The 15,230-nt window shown below is 48.5% G+C and overlaps 1 protein-coding gene across 8 annotated transcripts in view; it reads left to right on the top strand.

Annotated features, from left to right (window-relative positions):
- KAT2B (lysine acetyltransferase 2B) overlaps positions 1-15,230 on the top strand; it is a 97,405-nt gene that overhangs the window by 60,719 nt on the left and 21,456 nt on the right. For all 8 annotated transcript variants that reach the window (XR_015144873.1, XM_086346610.1, XM_086350232.1 and 5 more), the window contains exons 7-11: positions 1,644-1,750; positions 5,968-6,093; positions 8,429-8,565; positions 10,753-10,961; positions 12,300-12,426. Coding sequence is in view for 7 of the 8 variants with exons in the window: in XM_086346610.1 (XP_086202736.1) it covers positions 1,644-1,750; positions 5,968-6,093; positions 8,429-8,565; positions 10,753-10,961; positions 12,300-12,426 (706 nt within the window). In the remaining variant the exon portion in view is untranslated. The remainder of the gene's footprint in view (positions 1-1,643; positions 1,751-5,967; positions 6,094-8,428; positions 8,566-10,752; positions 10,962-12,299; positions 12,427-15,230) is intronic.

Here is a 15,230-nt window from a genome sequence, read left to right as displayed (position 1 = left end):
CCAGCCTCCCCCTGCCTTCTTTGATTAATGAGGAGATTAGTGGTACTTTCCCTAATTGTGATGATGATGATGTTAATTTTAATCTAAGTCCTTAATCAGTGATCCAAACTTGGTAGGATTCACAATTCAAGTTTTAAGGTAACTTGACCCCTTTATAAAGATAACAGGACTTAGAATATATGTCATAGCTTTGGGGTGGGGGTAGGTCCCCCGAAGAAAATCCATTTATAAAGACTGTAAATAATCTTGCGTATGTTCAGGTCAGATTTTGTTGCTAAATGGATTAGAAGAAATACTTTTTAAAGGGTTTTTGCATTTCTAAATTTCAGTGACGTTTAATCGCTAACCTTTTACTTCGTTGCAATATAAACTTCTTGAAGGCAAGGCAAGGTTGTGTTTACTCTGTCCTCAAGGGCCTGACCCGGCACCTGGCGTGTGGTGGGCATTCAGTGTTGCTAAGTGAATGAAGGAGCACTTTCTCAGCGGTCAGTACCAGCTGAAGCATGGCAGTGTGTTCCTTGCCGCCACCTTGTACAGAAGTTACTATTGATGTTTCCATTTTATAAAAGGGGAACCGAGGAAGAGGAAAGCTAAGAATTTGTCCCAAGGTCACAGAAATAGTAAGTGGTGAGCTTGGTAGCTGGGTTTTAGACCCTAAGCTCTTAGCCGTTATTCTATATTTCTCCATGGGAATGAATGTGCCCTGAAGAGAGGTTTGCAGGAAGACTTTCCAATACCAGAAGTATAGATTTGTGTTGGTATTTTAATCACAGTCTTTGCATCTGGGGGGAACATAAGAGCTGTCCAAGGTGCTTCTCGGCGTCTGGTTGCCGGGCCTCTCTCGCGGCCTCCAGTTCAGTGAGCCTGGGTGGGGCTTGGGGGCTGCACTCCGACCAGGCTGTGCAGGTGGTCTCCGTGGGGCCGAAACTTGAGGCCGGCTTGTTTTATGATGTGACAGGAGATAGAACACGGTAGTCAGTCTCGGCCTGTGGTTCGCTGGCTGTGGGCCTTTGAACCAGTTATTGAGTCTGCCTGTGCACTACGTTACTTTTATCGGTGAAATGAGCACAGTGATGGATCCTACCTCATCGGGTTATTCGGAAGAGCGAGTGAATTAATATACGTTCATTGCTTACAACAGTGTCCATCTTATAGTAAGAGCTATGTGTACATGTGTGTGATAAATAAAAATAAAATCTGTAACTCATTGTGTTGATGAGAAGATTCAATAAAACATTCTCAGAACAGTGTAGTCATGTGGCAAGGACTCAGTAAACACGAGCAGCTTTTGTGATGGAAATGACAACCACAGCTCTGAGGAGAGACGAGCTCTCGGTCCAGGATTCTCCCGGGGGACTTGGTGAAGTGCATTTCCACTGATGTAATTCTCTGTGTGGTCTAGTTGTATCTATTAATACCTACATGGAGCCCAAAGAGAATACATTTGTAGAAATGCATTTCTGTTTGAATATACCAAGGCTGCCAAATTAAATCATCACCCGGGTCATAACTGACCGACTATTTCATATTTCTGAACTGAGGATGAGATGCCAGTGTTGGTGTGATTACCATGGGTGCCTGGCACTTGTCCCCTAGTAATGTATAACTTGTGATCTCACTCTTGCCTTTATTCTTATGCCTAGGTTTCTGTCCATGTTAGAAGAAGAAGTTTATAGTCAAAACTCTCCCATCTGGGATCAGGATTTTCTCTCAGCTTCTTCCAGAACCAGCCAGCTTGGAATCCAAACAGGTAAAAAAAAAAAAAAATTGTTTTTGCATAAATCAGAACACAACCAGGAAGTGTTTGTTGCCCTTCACCGTGCATTTGTTTGCATTTTTCATCAAGAAATTAAAGACTAGAGTCAGCAAAGAAAGTAAACACTTTGGCAAACCTGGCATCGACATCTCTGTTCCCGAGGAGAGCAGGTGCGAGGCAGACAGCTAAGACCACTGCAGCTGCTGCTCTGCCCTGAGGTTTGCTCAGCCCGCCCTGCACAGCTGTGCGGAGGGCGAAGCACCCGGCACTCAGGTCTGCAGGCAGACGGCAACTGTTTAAAGACACAGTCTTGGTCACAGCCTGCCCTGCAGTCACGTCTCAGTCTGGCTTGTGAGTCTGGACGTCTGTTTTGAGCATCAGGCTGCTCTCGGGTAACGGTGGGGCCGAGTCTCAGGACGTGCAGTGCCCTGTGGGCTCAGGGCCTCAGCAGGCCTTTGGTGAGGACATGTGGCCTGGAGTCACACTGACTCTGGAGACGGGGTCTGAATTCCTGCCTTGATGCTCAGAAGCCTCGGAGAAGGTTGTCAGGAGGTCCCAGAGCAGGCATTTCTGTGTGGCCTTGGGGAGAGGCAGAACGCAGAATGTTGGTGTCGACTTTTCAGTAGATCTGGTTCAGTGTGTCCCGGGGGCCCGTGAGTGCTGCCTCCAGCAAAGGCCATTTGTTCTTGCCATTCTCCACACCTCCCCTGGTTTGTTTTTATATCCAGCAAAAGTCACCCCTAGTGTGTGGTCCTGTGGCTTCTGGTGAACCCCCGGCGCTGTGTCCCCCCGCGGCTTCGAGCTCAGCGCTGAGCCTGGCCGGGGCAGCCCCCTCTGGTTCCTCCTTTGTTCGTGCGGCTGTGCTTTTCTAGAGCACCACACGAGCGGGATCACACAGAACGCAACTTCTTTCACTGAGCATACTGCACCAGAGAAGGTGATTAAAACAGCATTTCATCTGGAGCCTGAGTTTGGATGTGAATATAATGAAATCCTACCCAGCAGAATAATTAGGAATGAGGTATTTTGGTTTGGATCACACCTTCTTTGTTTGGATTCTTGTTCCCAAAACCATGTCAAAGACACCTTTTGTGTTGTGTTTTTTCACTTTAGGCCATAAAATATAATCTCACGTTTCTCTGGTTCACAGTCCGCAGCCCTTCGGGGCCTTTCTGTGCGTGGACAGGACTCCAGCCCTGTGTCGGCTTTTCCTGGCGAGCTCCCCCCGCACCTGGGCGCCGTGTCTGTCTCTGCCCCCGTGCTGTTCGCTTGTCTGTCTGTAACTTACCTGACTTTCGGACGACGTCTCCCCGACAAACCCTTTTCTAATTCTCGCCATGCGTTCCAGCAAGGGCTGAGTCTCCTTTCTTCCAAACATTCATGGAACCTTGATAATATCCTGTCCCTGGTTCTTCAGCTTGGCTGCTCAGAGGCACCACCTACGGGATCTAAATGCCGCTGATGCTGGGGCTTACCTGAGGGCCAGTGGCTCATGCGCCTCACTCCCCGCAAGGGGCTTGGCTTCCCTCCTCGGCCAGCGAACCAAATTGCACATGCCACCATGAAGAGCTTGAAGGCTGCAGCTGCTGCTGCTGCTAAGTCGCTTCAACTCTGTGTGACCCCATAGAAGGCAGCCCACCAGGCTCCCCCGTCCCTGGGATTCTCCAGGCAAGAACACTGGAGTGGGTTGCCATTTCCTTCTCCAATGCATGAAAGTGAAAAGTGAAAGTGAAGTCGCTCAGTCGTGTCCGACTCTTTGTGACCCCATGGACTGCAGCCTATCAGGCTCCTCCATCCATGGGATTTTCCAGGCAAGAGTACTGGAGTGGGGTGCCATCGCCGTCTCCTAAAACCCCACAATCCAAATGCATAAATATTAAAAAAAATGAAAAATAAAAACCTACTGATTCTGAGGCCCCTGCCAAGAGGCTGTGGCATAATTGGCCGAGGGCATGGCCTTCGGATGTTTGAGCTCCTGGAGGGTCTGACGGGCGTCAGCTCGAGCCCTGCTGTCCTCAGCACTCACCACGCTGCCCAATCCCCTTTTCGTGAGTGTGACACCTACGTGGTCAGATCCAGTTTATCCATGAGAATAGTTTGCACTTCCAGTGAGTGCTGGCTGGTGAGGTTTGCCTTGGGTCTTTAAGCTCTAGCCAGAACCAGGAGAAGTTGGTGAGGTTAACCCCTGTATATGGATGAGAGATGGGAGCTCAGAGAGGAGTAGTCAGTGTCCCCAAAGCAGGGCCTCCCGAGTGATGGGACTGGGTTTCCCATCGAGTCTGATTGCCGCTGCACTGCCCTGCGTGCCCCGTGTGCCTCGCAGACGCGCAGGCAGACCCATGTGCAAGGAAAGAGGAATGATCGGGTGCGGACCCAGGACTCCAGGCAGGCCCAGTAGGTTCTCTTCTGGAGGGATGGAGCCGGTGAGACTTCCCTGACCCTGTTGCTCACGATGCCTCCTGGCCTGCCCTGCTCCCCAGGTCTCACCCGTCGCTGCATAGCATGGAGATGGCGGTGTCTCTGCCCCAGGATGTCAGGTTCACCCCCAGTGGTTCCGGCTGTCACCCAGTTCAGCCGGATCGCACTCAGTGTTCCCTGCCGCCGTCGGAAGCCAGCTGACTTCTGTTCTGCTGTAATTGCAGTGTGTTCTCTGTGGGGGAAGAAAAGGGTAATCTTCTCCCTAATTGGCATGTCTGCGCATCCAGGTGCCTGTGAGAATGACAGTCACAATGATGGCTCTGAACTTTGGCGAGGTTCTCGGATGTCTTGTGAGTCACCAGAGCTTCCTCTTTGTGTGAAAGCGATCTGGTGTCCTTTGAAATTCAGGAGGCCTGTTTGCTGGAAGGGAAGGCCTGCAGCCTGGCGCTTCAGTCTCTTCTGCTTCCTTCGTGTGTGTGCATCTGAGGGGGGTCTCACCTATATATGGCTATTTTTATTTTTAACACTTATTGTGATGGCCTGTATGAGAAAAGAACATAAAAAAGAGTGGGTATATGTAAGTGTGTAACGGGTTCACCTTGCTCTGTACTTGAAGCTAACACACACTGGCGATCAGTATATTCCGATTCTTTACATACCAGTTGCTGTTCAGTTAGGAGCTGTGTGCACGGGTCTCTGTAGCTCGTTTTGCGTATTTCACCACTCTTGGCTGCGGGGGCGTCCCCTGTGGTCGCCCCGACACCGAGATGGCGTGCTCTGGGGCCTCTGTCTGCGCCATCAGACGAGGTCTGTGTGCGGTGTCACTGACGGCTGTGCTGCCATCAGCCACGCTTGGGCAAACAACGTCCTACTTCCTACCTTGGCTTTTTCTTTTTTTTTAAAGACAAGACAAAATGGTTTTGTTTGGAGACACTATTTGCTGCTCCAGACTCACTGTTGTTAATTCTCCTGCTTCTCTCTGTCTCTCTCCATGTACTAACGTGTGTGTATGTACCTGTCTGTCTTCTGAACGGTCTGATGGTTACAAAGGTCATGTCCCTTTGCTGACTTCAGTAGGGATCTCCTAAGAGCAAGAGTGTTTTTGTATTTAACCCCAGCAGTTATCACAGTGATGAATTTCAACCTTGATGCAGTAGTATTCTTTAATCTGGCTACTCTTTTCCATCCTGCTTTTTAGCCACGCGGTTCACAGCCGTTTTCTGTCGCACCGGGAGGCGTGTAGTGTTGGCCTCTCCTGTTGTCGCTGGCGTGAAGTTTGTTGCTGGGTTAGGATGGGGTTTTTGAGATTTCTCCACTGCAGTGTTAACTTTTCTGCTTTGGTAATTTTAAAAAAAAAGGTACTTTTGTCGGGAGATACTTTGAGGCTATTCTATCTTTATCAAAATTACAGTCACAAGATTCAGTGTATACAGACGATTCTTCCCTGAATCGGTCATTATGTGCTGGCTGTTCCCTAACCGCCCCTCTCTCCCCAACTTCCATCATTGCTTCCTTATTTCTTGCCATTCTCCTGTAAGGAGAGTTTTACCTTCTCCCCATTATTTATTTGTTCATTTCTTACTTTATCACTTTGGACTCAAATGTCTTTATTTTATCCAGTGGGTTGTGACTACCCTTGTCTGTATCATCAAGCTCACACTGGCCGCGTAGCTTCTGTCTTAGAGATGACTTCTTTGGGGTGCTGGGCAGCAGTGGGTGGTCTCACGTGCACTTGGTCCATTACCACTGAAGAAAGATGCGTTTAATGCTTTCTCTTCCTTCTCCTGGGGCAGTTATCAGTCCACCTCCCGTGGCCGGGACAGTTTCCTACAATTCAAGCTCCGCTTCCCTTGAACAGCAGAACGGAGGGAGCGCCAGTCCGTCCTGTCGAGGCGCATCCGGGCTTGAGGCAAACCCAGGTAAGCTCGGAGGGCATCAGCGAGGGCTGTGATTCACCTGAGAAGCTCCGTTATCTGAGGAGTGCCAAAGGGAGCCTCAGGTCGCCTGCGCTCTGTGCGTGTCAGGGATCTAATGGCTGGAACTCCCTCTGAGCTGCATGGGTTATTGCTGTGTAAAAACCAACTCGAAATGCAGAGTCTCAAACTGTGATCCTTTACCGTCACAGCTCACTCATTCTGTGTGCTGCCTAGGAGGTGGCTGATACGGCTCGTCTCCGACAGGCTGTGCTTGCGTAATTCTCACCCTCCTTTGAGGACCACTGGGTGTCTTTTCCTTTCCTTGGGGCAGAATACGGCCTTATGATGATGGCAGAAGCACCAGAGAGCAGGAAGAAACGCAGTTTCCTGCAGCTTAAGCTTGTAGTTGGCACACCATGCTGCCTGCTTTAGTTTGTCATCGGAAGCGAATCACATGGTCAGACTCAGAGTCAAGGGGTGAGGAGATGGCCTTGACTCCTTTTGTAGGAAGAGCCGCAGAATCATATGGCAGAAGCAGGAGACAGGAGGGGAAGGAATTTGGCCATGAATGTAATCTGCCATGTGGGCAAAAAACTCTCTTAATGCTAGAGGCGTTTCACAGTTACAGAATGTTCCGAAGGCTGCATTTGTGTCCACAGCCGTGACATCAGACACATCTTGGCACAAGCAAAGTTTGACAGAGAAGTGTCATGAAATGGGGAGAGAACAGGGTTTTCTGTGAAGGACTAAGCGTGCAGCACTGGGGCCACTTCCAAGGGGGACGTTACTGATCATTCTAGAAACTCTGCCATTGAACTTGGATATAGCCCACGGTGCTTTCTTACTGTAGCACTCAGCAGGCTATCAAGTTTGGGGCATATTGGGTATAAATCTCAGCTCCAAAATAAATAGTTCACACCATTATTCTTGTGGAATTGTGGGGTTTGAAGAGTTGGTCAAATGAAGGAAAATATTCTCACTCACCTCCAATAATAACAACTAAAAAGTTATAAAAACACAAACTCAACAAAAGCTGTTTTAGTAAGTAGCCTCATATTTGGAAAAGCATCTTGTATGGATAAGATGCTTGACATTGCTCTGCTGCTGTTTAGCTCAAGATGGAGCAAATGCTGTATGGAGCCTGCTTACTGGAATCCACAACCGAGGGATAAATTAGATTTGAGCATTTAAAAATTTAATTGCAAAATAAATAAATTATGACAGAAGGAAAAAAAAAGAAAAACCAAACATCATGTTAGTAGGACAGAAAGCGGCCATGTAGTCTAAGGAGTCGAGTGGGATAGAGTTCTCCCTGCTTTTGCCTGGCCTGTTCCAACTTGTGATATATTGTGACATCCTGGGAATGAATGTACCTACTTCCAAGGCCAGGGGCCCTGCTCACTTTGTGAGGCATCATTTTAAGGCAAAAAAGGATTATGAGAGATCATGAGGGTCATTTTGTAATGACAAAAATTAAATTCACCAGCAAAGTGAAACAGTCCATGAGTGTGTTTCCAGTACATGTAGACACACACATATGTAACATACATTCACAGATGTGTATACACATACATCCACGCAAACATGTATGAAAGGAAGACTTAACAGAACTACAAGGAGAAATGATCAAATCAACCAGAAGTTGAACACTTGAAGAAACATCTCTGATTAATTCATAGATCAAACAAACAAAACTCCCAGGAAGGACAGAAGCCCCACAGACACGATCGACACAGAGAGAGCTCTGAAAATCGGGAAGTACACGTTCTCTCAAGAAGATGCTTAATTTACAAACAGTTGGTCAAGTTTTAGGTCATAACTCAAGTTTCAAGCAGTTTTGGCCTTTGTTATCATAAGGACCATATTCTTCTGACCACAAAGGGACAGTTAATCTCCAACATGGAGATTAACAACCAGTGACAGTCAGACTCACTCTCAGTGTGCACATGAAGAGGCGGCGCCTTAATAACTCACGTCAGGTTAAAAACCTTAGCGTAGAGAGCAAATGCTCTTCAGAATGGTGGGTACTTGGGGGCTCCCTGGTGGGCCAGCGGTTAAGCCTCTGTGTCCCAGTGCAGGGGGCAGAGATTCAGTCCCTGCTCAAGGAAATCCCACATGCTGCCCAGCCAATAAATAAAATAGAAAAAAAAGAATGGTGGGCAGTTACTGCAAAAAGAGTTACCTCCTCTTTCCCGCCTTCTGCTGTGCCGCTTCTCCCTGGTACAGGGAGGGCAGATGTCCACACCTTTCAGTGATATTAGAAAATCAGTTGGATTAGTTGGCACGTGCTTTGTGTTTGAAATAACCCATCGTTTGCCCTTTTGTTTTGATCATCAAGGAGAAAAGAGGAAAATGAACGAGTCTCATGTTTTGGAGGAGACCAAGAAGCCCCGGGTGATGGGCGATATCCCACTGGAGTTAATCCACGAGGTCATGTCCACCATCACAGACCCCACCGCGATGCTTGGGCCAGAGGTCAGCAGGGGGAGCGCGAGCCGCCCGCGGGTGGACCCCGTCCGCTCTGCAGCCGCTCGTGCTGTTGGGGACGGGGTGGAGTTGCCGGGGGAGCTGTGCCCCCGTTTGCGTGTTGTCTGATGCTCAGGGTTGAGCGGCAGGCAGGCTGACGAGAGGTTAATTCTGCTGATGACGGCCGCATCGTGGGGAAACATAATCCCCACCGTTGAAGGCATTCCTCCTGCTTCAACTTTTTATCTTGAAAAATTTAAACCCTCATAAATGTTGCAAAAATTCCGTGATAAAGATCCAGAGGCTCTTTATTTAGACTCACAAATGGCTTGCATGGCACGTTCACTATCCCTCTGTCTCCCTCTCCTGTAAGCCATGTGGAACCATTTCAGGGTTAGATACAGATGTTGTAACACTGCACCCCTGACTGTTTTCTGCATGTGTCTCTGAAGACTGAGACTACTCATTTGCATTCCCACAGTGTAGTTATCACTACCAGAAAGTTTAGCTGGATTACCCTATTATCTGATGTGTGGATAGGCAGTTTTACTGAAGTGTGTCCACAAAGCCTAAGATATTTGTCACCTGGCCCTTTGTCGAAAAGTTTGCTTAGAGTTATATTACTCTTGGCCTCATGTACAGCCCATATCCAGATTCCCCATATATCCTAATTCTGTTTTTATAGTATCTATTCCTGTTGTTAGAGGATCAGTCTGGGGTTACACATTGCATTTAATTCTGATCTCTTCACCTCTTTAATCTGTTTAGTTTATCCTAGAACAGTTTCCCAGCCCTCTTTTGGCCTTTTGTGGCAGGACCATTGTTGCAGAGTCCTGCTTTGTCTGTTTACTCATGATTAGATTCAAGTAAAGCCTTTGGGCAAAAGGACTGCTGTCTTCTCATGTCGTATCCAGGGGCAAAGCAGTTTTAGACGTTTCTGACAGCTTCCAGGAAATGAAGAAATGAGATGATTTTTCAAAACGTGTAAAAATTTTTTTTTAGAACGGCTCTGCTGGGTGAAGGTGTTCATGTTTAATTTGTCATGTTTCCTTAGAGATTTGTTTTGTGCAGTTGAGGATAATTCACAGGATTGGAATGCTGTTAAGAGATGATCTCCTTGTAAAATTGTTCTTCCCATTTCCTTTTAGGTATCCGGTCCTTGGGACTTTTTGTGTACATGTCTGTCGGGGATTTAGTAACTTCACAGAATAGTTTTGCTCAGTTTGTTTCATCTGTGAAGTGTAGATATAGTCACACATTTCAGGATTTGTTGGGTGGATTTAGTAGTGTCTTGAAGTCGCCTTGTACTGGTACACACAAGGCAACTGTTAAATTCTCAGGAATTTAAACGTGTTGGCCGCAGTGGCACATGGGCCTCCAGCATCAGCCACAGACCAGTGAAGTGGGCGTGTGCAAGCAGCTGGCCCTTCTGCCTTGGAGGTCTGTTTGTTGAACACTGACCTGCACCCGACTGCGTGGGTTAGATAGGATGGGGCGCAGGTGTTGGTAGGAGGTTGTACTGCCAGCTTGGTTGAGAGTGGTCAACATGACTCCTTTCAAAGAAGCCTCTCTTCCTCCGAGAAAGAGGTGCTGGTAGTATAGATGTGACTGCCAGTCGTGGGTCTTCAGGGAGAATTTGGGGTCTGGGATCCCAAGGGTGCTCAGCCAGACGGGATTCCCAAAACCAAGGACTGGCAGGCTGTAGCGCACAGGACAGACACAGGCTGCCTCCCCCATTAAATCAAGTCCTCGGGCGCTTTGCCCTGCCCACACATGTCCGCGTGGTCCTGGCGCATTCTCCCCGCCGCGGTGTCCGCGTGGTCCCGGCGCGTTCTCCCTGCCTTGGTGTCCGCGTGGTCCCAGCGGGTTCTTCTCACGGCAGTGTCTGCGTGGTGCTGGCCACGTTCACCCCGCCGCAGTGTCTGGAGCTGCCGCAGAGGCCTCCTGACTTGCAGATCCAAACATGAGCTGTTTGGCCCTTCAGAGACAGCCTGGTGACTCCTGGTCTGTACCAAGTCTCCGTGGACACACGGGAGGCTCTGCCTAGCTGTCTTTTCATGGCTTATGTGTTATTGGTTGGGACCCCGAAACCCACAAATACATATCGTCCTAGCACACGGAGGAGAGGCACTGCCGTGAACTGTCCCTTCTGTCTTAGGGAGGGGCTCTGTGTAACCTCCTCTCTCCTGCTCCCAGACCAACTTTCTGTCGGCGCACTCGGCCAGGGACGAGGCGGCCAGGCTTGAGGAGCGGAGGGGTGTAATCGAGTTCCACGTGGTGGGCAACTCCCTGAGCCAGAAGCCCAACAAGAAGGTGCTCATGTGGCTGGTAGGGCTGCAGAACGTGTTCTCGCACCAGCTGCCGCGTATGCCCAAGGAGTACATCACCCGGCTCGTCTTCGACCCGTGAGTCGTGCCCCGCTCTGCTTTCCACTTTCCTGATTTATTTTGTAAAATGCATTCTTTTTTTTTTTTACTTAAATTATTAATTTTTAATTGAAGGATAATTGCTTTACAGAATTGTGTCGGTTTCTACCAAACATCAACGTGAACCAGCTTTCAAGATTTTTTTTTTGATGTGGACCATTTTTAAAGTCTCTTTTGAATTTGTTGCAATATTGTTTCTGTCTTATGTTTTTGTTTTTTCGCCCTGAGGCACGTGTAATCTCAGCTCCCTGGTCAGGAATCAAATAGGGGTTTGATCCCACCCTCTGTGTTGAAAGGTTAGGTCTTCACTGGACCATCAAGGACTTCACTCTCCTTTTTAAATGAAAGAGGAACCACTCGGGTAGTAAAAGTCAGTCACAGTCACCCACCAAGTCCTGCTGCTGCTCGTCAGCTGTGCAGAGAGAGTGATGTCACAGGCATGGCCACAGCCACAGGCGTTCAGATTAGTTTTCCAGCAGCTGATCAATTTTTTGTTAATGAGGCTTTATATTTTAAGCTGCCGGTGACGAGGCTTTATATTTTAAGCTGCCGGTGACCATCCTGTGCTTCATTCATTGCATCGATGAAGGAATATATAAACATTAAGAGGATGTCCCAATTTTCTCATAGTCAAATATTCTGATTTTGGCATCTTAAGTAGTTTCCATTCTTGCCTGAGTCTGTAAGCCCTGGCAAGATTATTGTGGTGTTAGGTTAACTTTGATCATCCATTGCATTAAAGCAAAGGAAAAGACAGGAAAGGAAGCTTCCGTAATTGAATGCATTTTAACATTTAGAGCCCAGTCGCCTGTGTGGACTGTGACCCGTGCCCGTGACTGTTCAGAGTGACGTTTTAGGCAGAAGGCCTGACGGGATTCTGGAAGGCAGGTTTTAGCAAATCGTGCAGGTGGATTGTGTTTTCGTTTCCTTATAACTTCTGTGGTATTTCTGAATGAGAGTGAACTCTTCAGAAGCGTGTGCCCACGTCCCTGGCTTTTGCTCCCCCGGGCTCGCGGGCGTCAGACGTGACCCTGTCTCAGCGCCTGTCAGCGCCTGTCCATAGGCGCCGTTCTTCGTCTGGGGGCTCAGACCCCCTCAGGTGGCTGGCGCTTGTCTTCATGGACACTCTGGGGATGTCTCAGGAGGCATGCTTGCTCTAAGACATCCACTTAGAGAATGTTCTACTTAGAGAATCCACTAGAGGGGTTTCCATGGAAAAATCAAGAAGGAACCCCCCTCCCTTCCAGTTTTCCTGACTGGTTAGTGAGGGACCCCCCAAACAGGAGGTGAAACAGTGGTGCAATCTTATTCTTCCAGGAAACACAAAACCCTTGCTTTAATCAAAGATGGCCGTGTCATTGGCGGTATCTGCTTCCGGATGTTCCCGTCCCAGGGCTTCACAGAGATTGTTTTCTGCGCTGTAACCTCTAACGAACAAGTCAAGGTAAGGCTCACGCAGGGTCTCAGAAGAAACGCAGGATGTGGTGCAGAAGCGGCAGAGTGTGGCAGGGTCTCCATGTCCAGAGAGCCCTGGACTCTCTGAGGAGCATCCTCTCATCGCGAGTGTGTGTGTGTGTGTGGAAGGCACCTGCTTCTGTATACCCACAGTCAGGCTCCACTGGGCTTTGCCGGACCTCGGGGCTGGGGCCAGGGACACCAGGACGCCCCAGGAGCAGGTCAGGGTTTGTTTGTGGCTTGTGAAGAGGTGTCTGAGAACACTCTCGGTGGCACCGGCGGTTTCCATATACAGACATGTCCACACACGCCTGGGCACGTGGCACCACCAGAAGGGGTGGGGTGCTGTGTAGGTTAGGGAGAGGACTGAGGTGGCTCAGACCTCAGGAAGATTCCTTATGACCTTGTGCCTGAAGTTGGGGGTCTAGGACTAAAGAAATGCTGTCGGGGAATTCACGAAAAATTTGAATAAATATATGACTGAGTTTCAGAAATACTCAGGCAAGGTTTGGAATGTGGTCTTTTGGGGAGTGTGAGTGTGTGAGCGACTGTGTGAGTGTGTGTGTGATTCTGATCTGTGTGAGTGTGTGAGAGACGGATCTGTGTGATTGTGTGAGAGACTGATTTGTGTGAGTGTGTGAGAGACGGATCTGTGTGTGTGTGAGAGATGGATCTGTGTGAGTGAGAGATGGATCTTTGTGAGTGTGAGAGACGGATCTGTGTGAGTGTGAGACACTGATCGTAATGTGTGTGAGACTGATCTGTGAGTGTGTGAGGCTGATTTGTGTGAGTGTGAGAGACTGATTCGTGTGATTGTGAGAGACTGATCTGTGAGTGTGTGTGAGACGGATCTGTGTGAGTGTGAGAGACGGATCTGTGTGAGTGTGAGAGTCTGATCTGTGAGTGTGTTAAGAGTCTGATCTGTGTGTGTGTGAGTCTGATCTGTGTGAGTGTGAGAGACGGATCTGTGTGAGTGTGAGAGACGGATCTGTGTGAGTGTGAGAGACGGACCTGTGTGAGTGTGAGAGATGGATCTGTGAGTGTGTGTGATTCTGATTGTGTGTGTGTGAGTCTGATCTGTGAGTGTGTGTGATTCTGATCTGTGTGTGTGTGAGAGTCTGATCTGTGTGACTGTGGGAGGCGGATATGTGTGAGTGTGAGAGTCTGATCTGTGTGAGTGTGAGAAGTGGATATGTGTGAGTGTGAGAGTCTGATCTGTGTGAGTGAGAGATGGATCTGTGTGAGTATAAGAGACGGATCTGTGTGTGAGAGATGGATCTGTGTGAGTGAGAGACGGATCTGTGTGTGTGTGATTCTGATCTGTGAGTGTGTGAGAGACGGATCTGTGTGAGTTGAGACACTAATCTGTAATGTGTGTGAGAGAGATTGATCTGTGAGTGTGTGAGGCTTTGTGTCAGTGTGAGAGACTGATTTGTGTGAGTGTGAGAGACTGATCTGTGAGTGTGTGTGAGACGGATCTGTGTGAGTGTGAGAGACAGATCTGTGTAAGTGTGAGTCTGATCTGTGAGTGTGTGTGATTCTGATTGTGTGTGTGAGAGGTGGATCTGAGTGTGAGAGTCTGATCTGTGTGTGTGATTCTGATGTGTGTGTGTGAGAGACGGATCTGTGTGAGTGTGAGAGATGGATCTGTGAGTGTGTGTGATTCTGATCTGTGTGTGACAGTCTGATCTGTGTGAGTGTGAGAGACTGATCTGTGAGTGTGTGAGAGATGGATCTGTGTGAGTGTGAGAGTCTGATCTGTGAGTGTGAGAGTGATCTATGTGTGTGAGAGATGGATCTGTGTGAGTGTGAGAGTCTGATCTATGTGTGTGATTCTGATGTGTGAGTGTGAGAGACTGATCTGTGTGAGTGTGAGAGACGGATCTGTGTGAGTGTGAGTCTGGTCTGTGAGTGTGTGTGATTCTGACCTGTGTGAGTGTGATTCTGGTCTGTGAGTGTGTGTGATTTTGACCTGTGTGAGTGTGAGTGTGCTCTGTGAGTGTGTGTGATTCTGGTCTGTGAGTGTGTGTGATTCTGACCTGTGTGAGTGTGAGTCTGCTCTGTGAGTGTGTGACTCTGATCCGCCGTCCCAGCTGTCCTTGGCACAAGTCCCTCCCCAGGAACCAGACTGTCGTGCTGACAGTGTGGTTGGTTTGCCATCTTCCTGGAATAGACCAGACTCCTCGTTGGCAGGAAGATACAGATGATGTTGTAACCGACTCAGTTGCTTTTATGAAAGCGGAACCAGAAACGTGTCTTCAGAGTGTTATTCATTTGGTACTTGGGGAGTCCTAAAGTCAGGCAAAAATATGGCAATTGGTGGAAAGATAAGAAGTGCAGGATTCAGAAGCTACTGAGATAAATTACTGGAGTCTAAGGCAGCGCTGCCCAGTGGTCTTTAACACGTGCGCACATCGGCCACATACGTGAGTTTAAATGTTTTGTTAGCTACGTTGAAGATACGCGAAAGTGTTCTAAAAACAGATTCCTTATTTTACTCAGTATATCGGAAGTGCTGTCATTGCAGCGGCACTCGGTGTCCAAGAATCATGGAGACCGTTTGCATCTTTGGTTTGTGTAAGTCTCTGAAATCCACAGTGTGTTATACGCTGCACCTGTCTCGCTCTGGACTCGGGCTCTCTGGGCTTGGACAATGGGGCCTAAGGACACTGTTGCCTTCTTCAGTTGCCATGAAGCAGTGCCAGATACAGAAGCCGAGACGGATGATCTCTGGAAGGAATCGTGCTTGGCCTGGGGGCCGCAGCCGGCGCTGAGGGTGCCTTTGGCTTCATT

Source organism: Bos grunniens, chromosome 1 (assembly GCF_055505025.1).
Source record: "Bos grunniens cultivar Pamir isolate PY7600 chromosome 1, Bosgru_T2T1.0, whole genome shotgun sequence".
NCBI lineage: Eukaryota > Metazoa > Chordata > Mammalia > Artiodactyla > Bovidae > Bos > Bos grunniens.
This window is presented reverse-complemented; position numbering and strand designations above follow the sequence as displayed.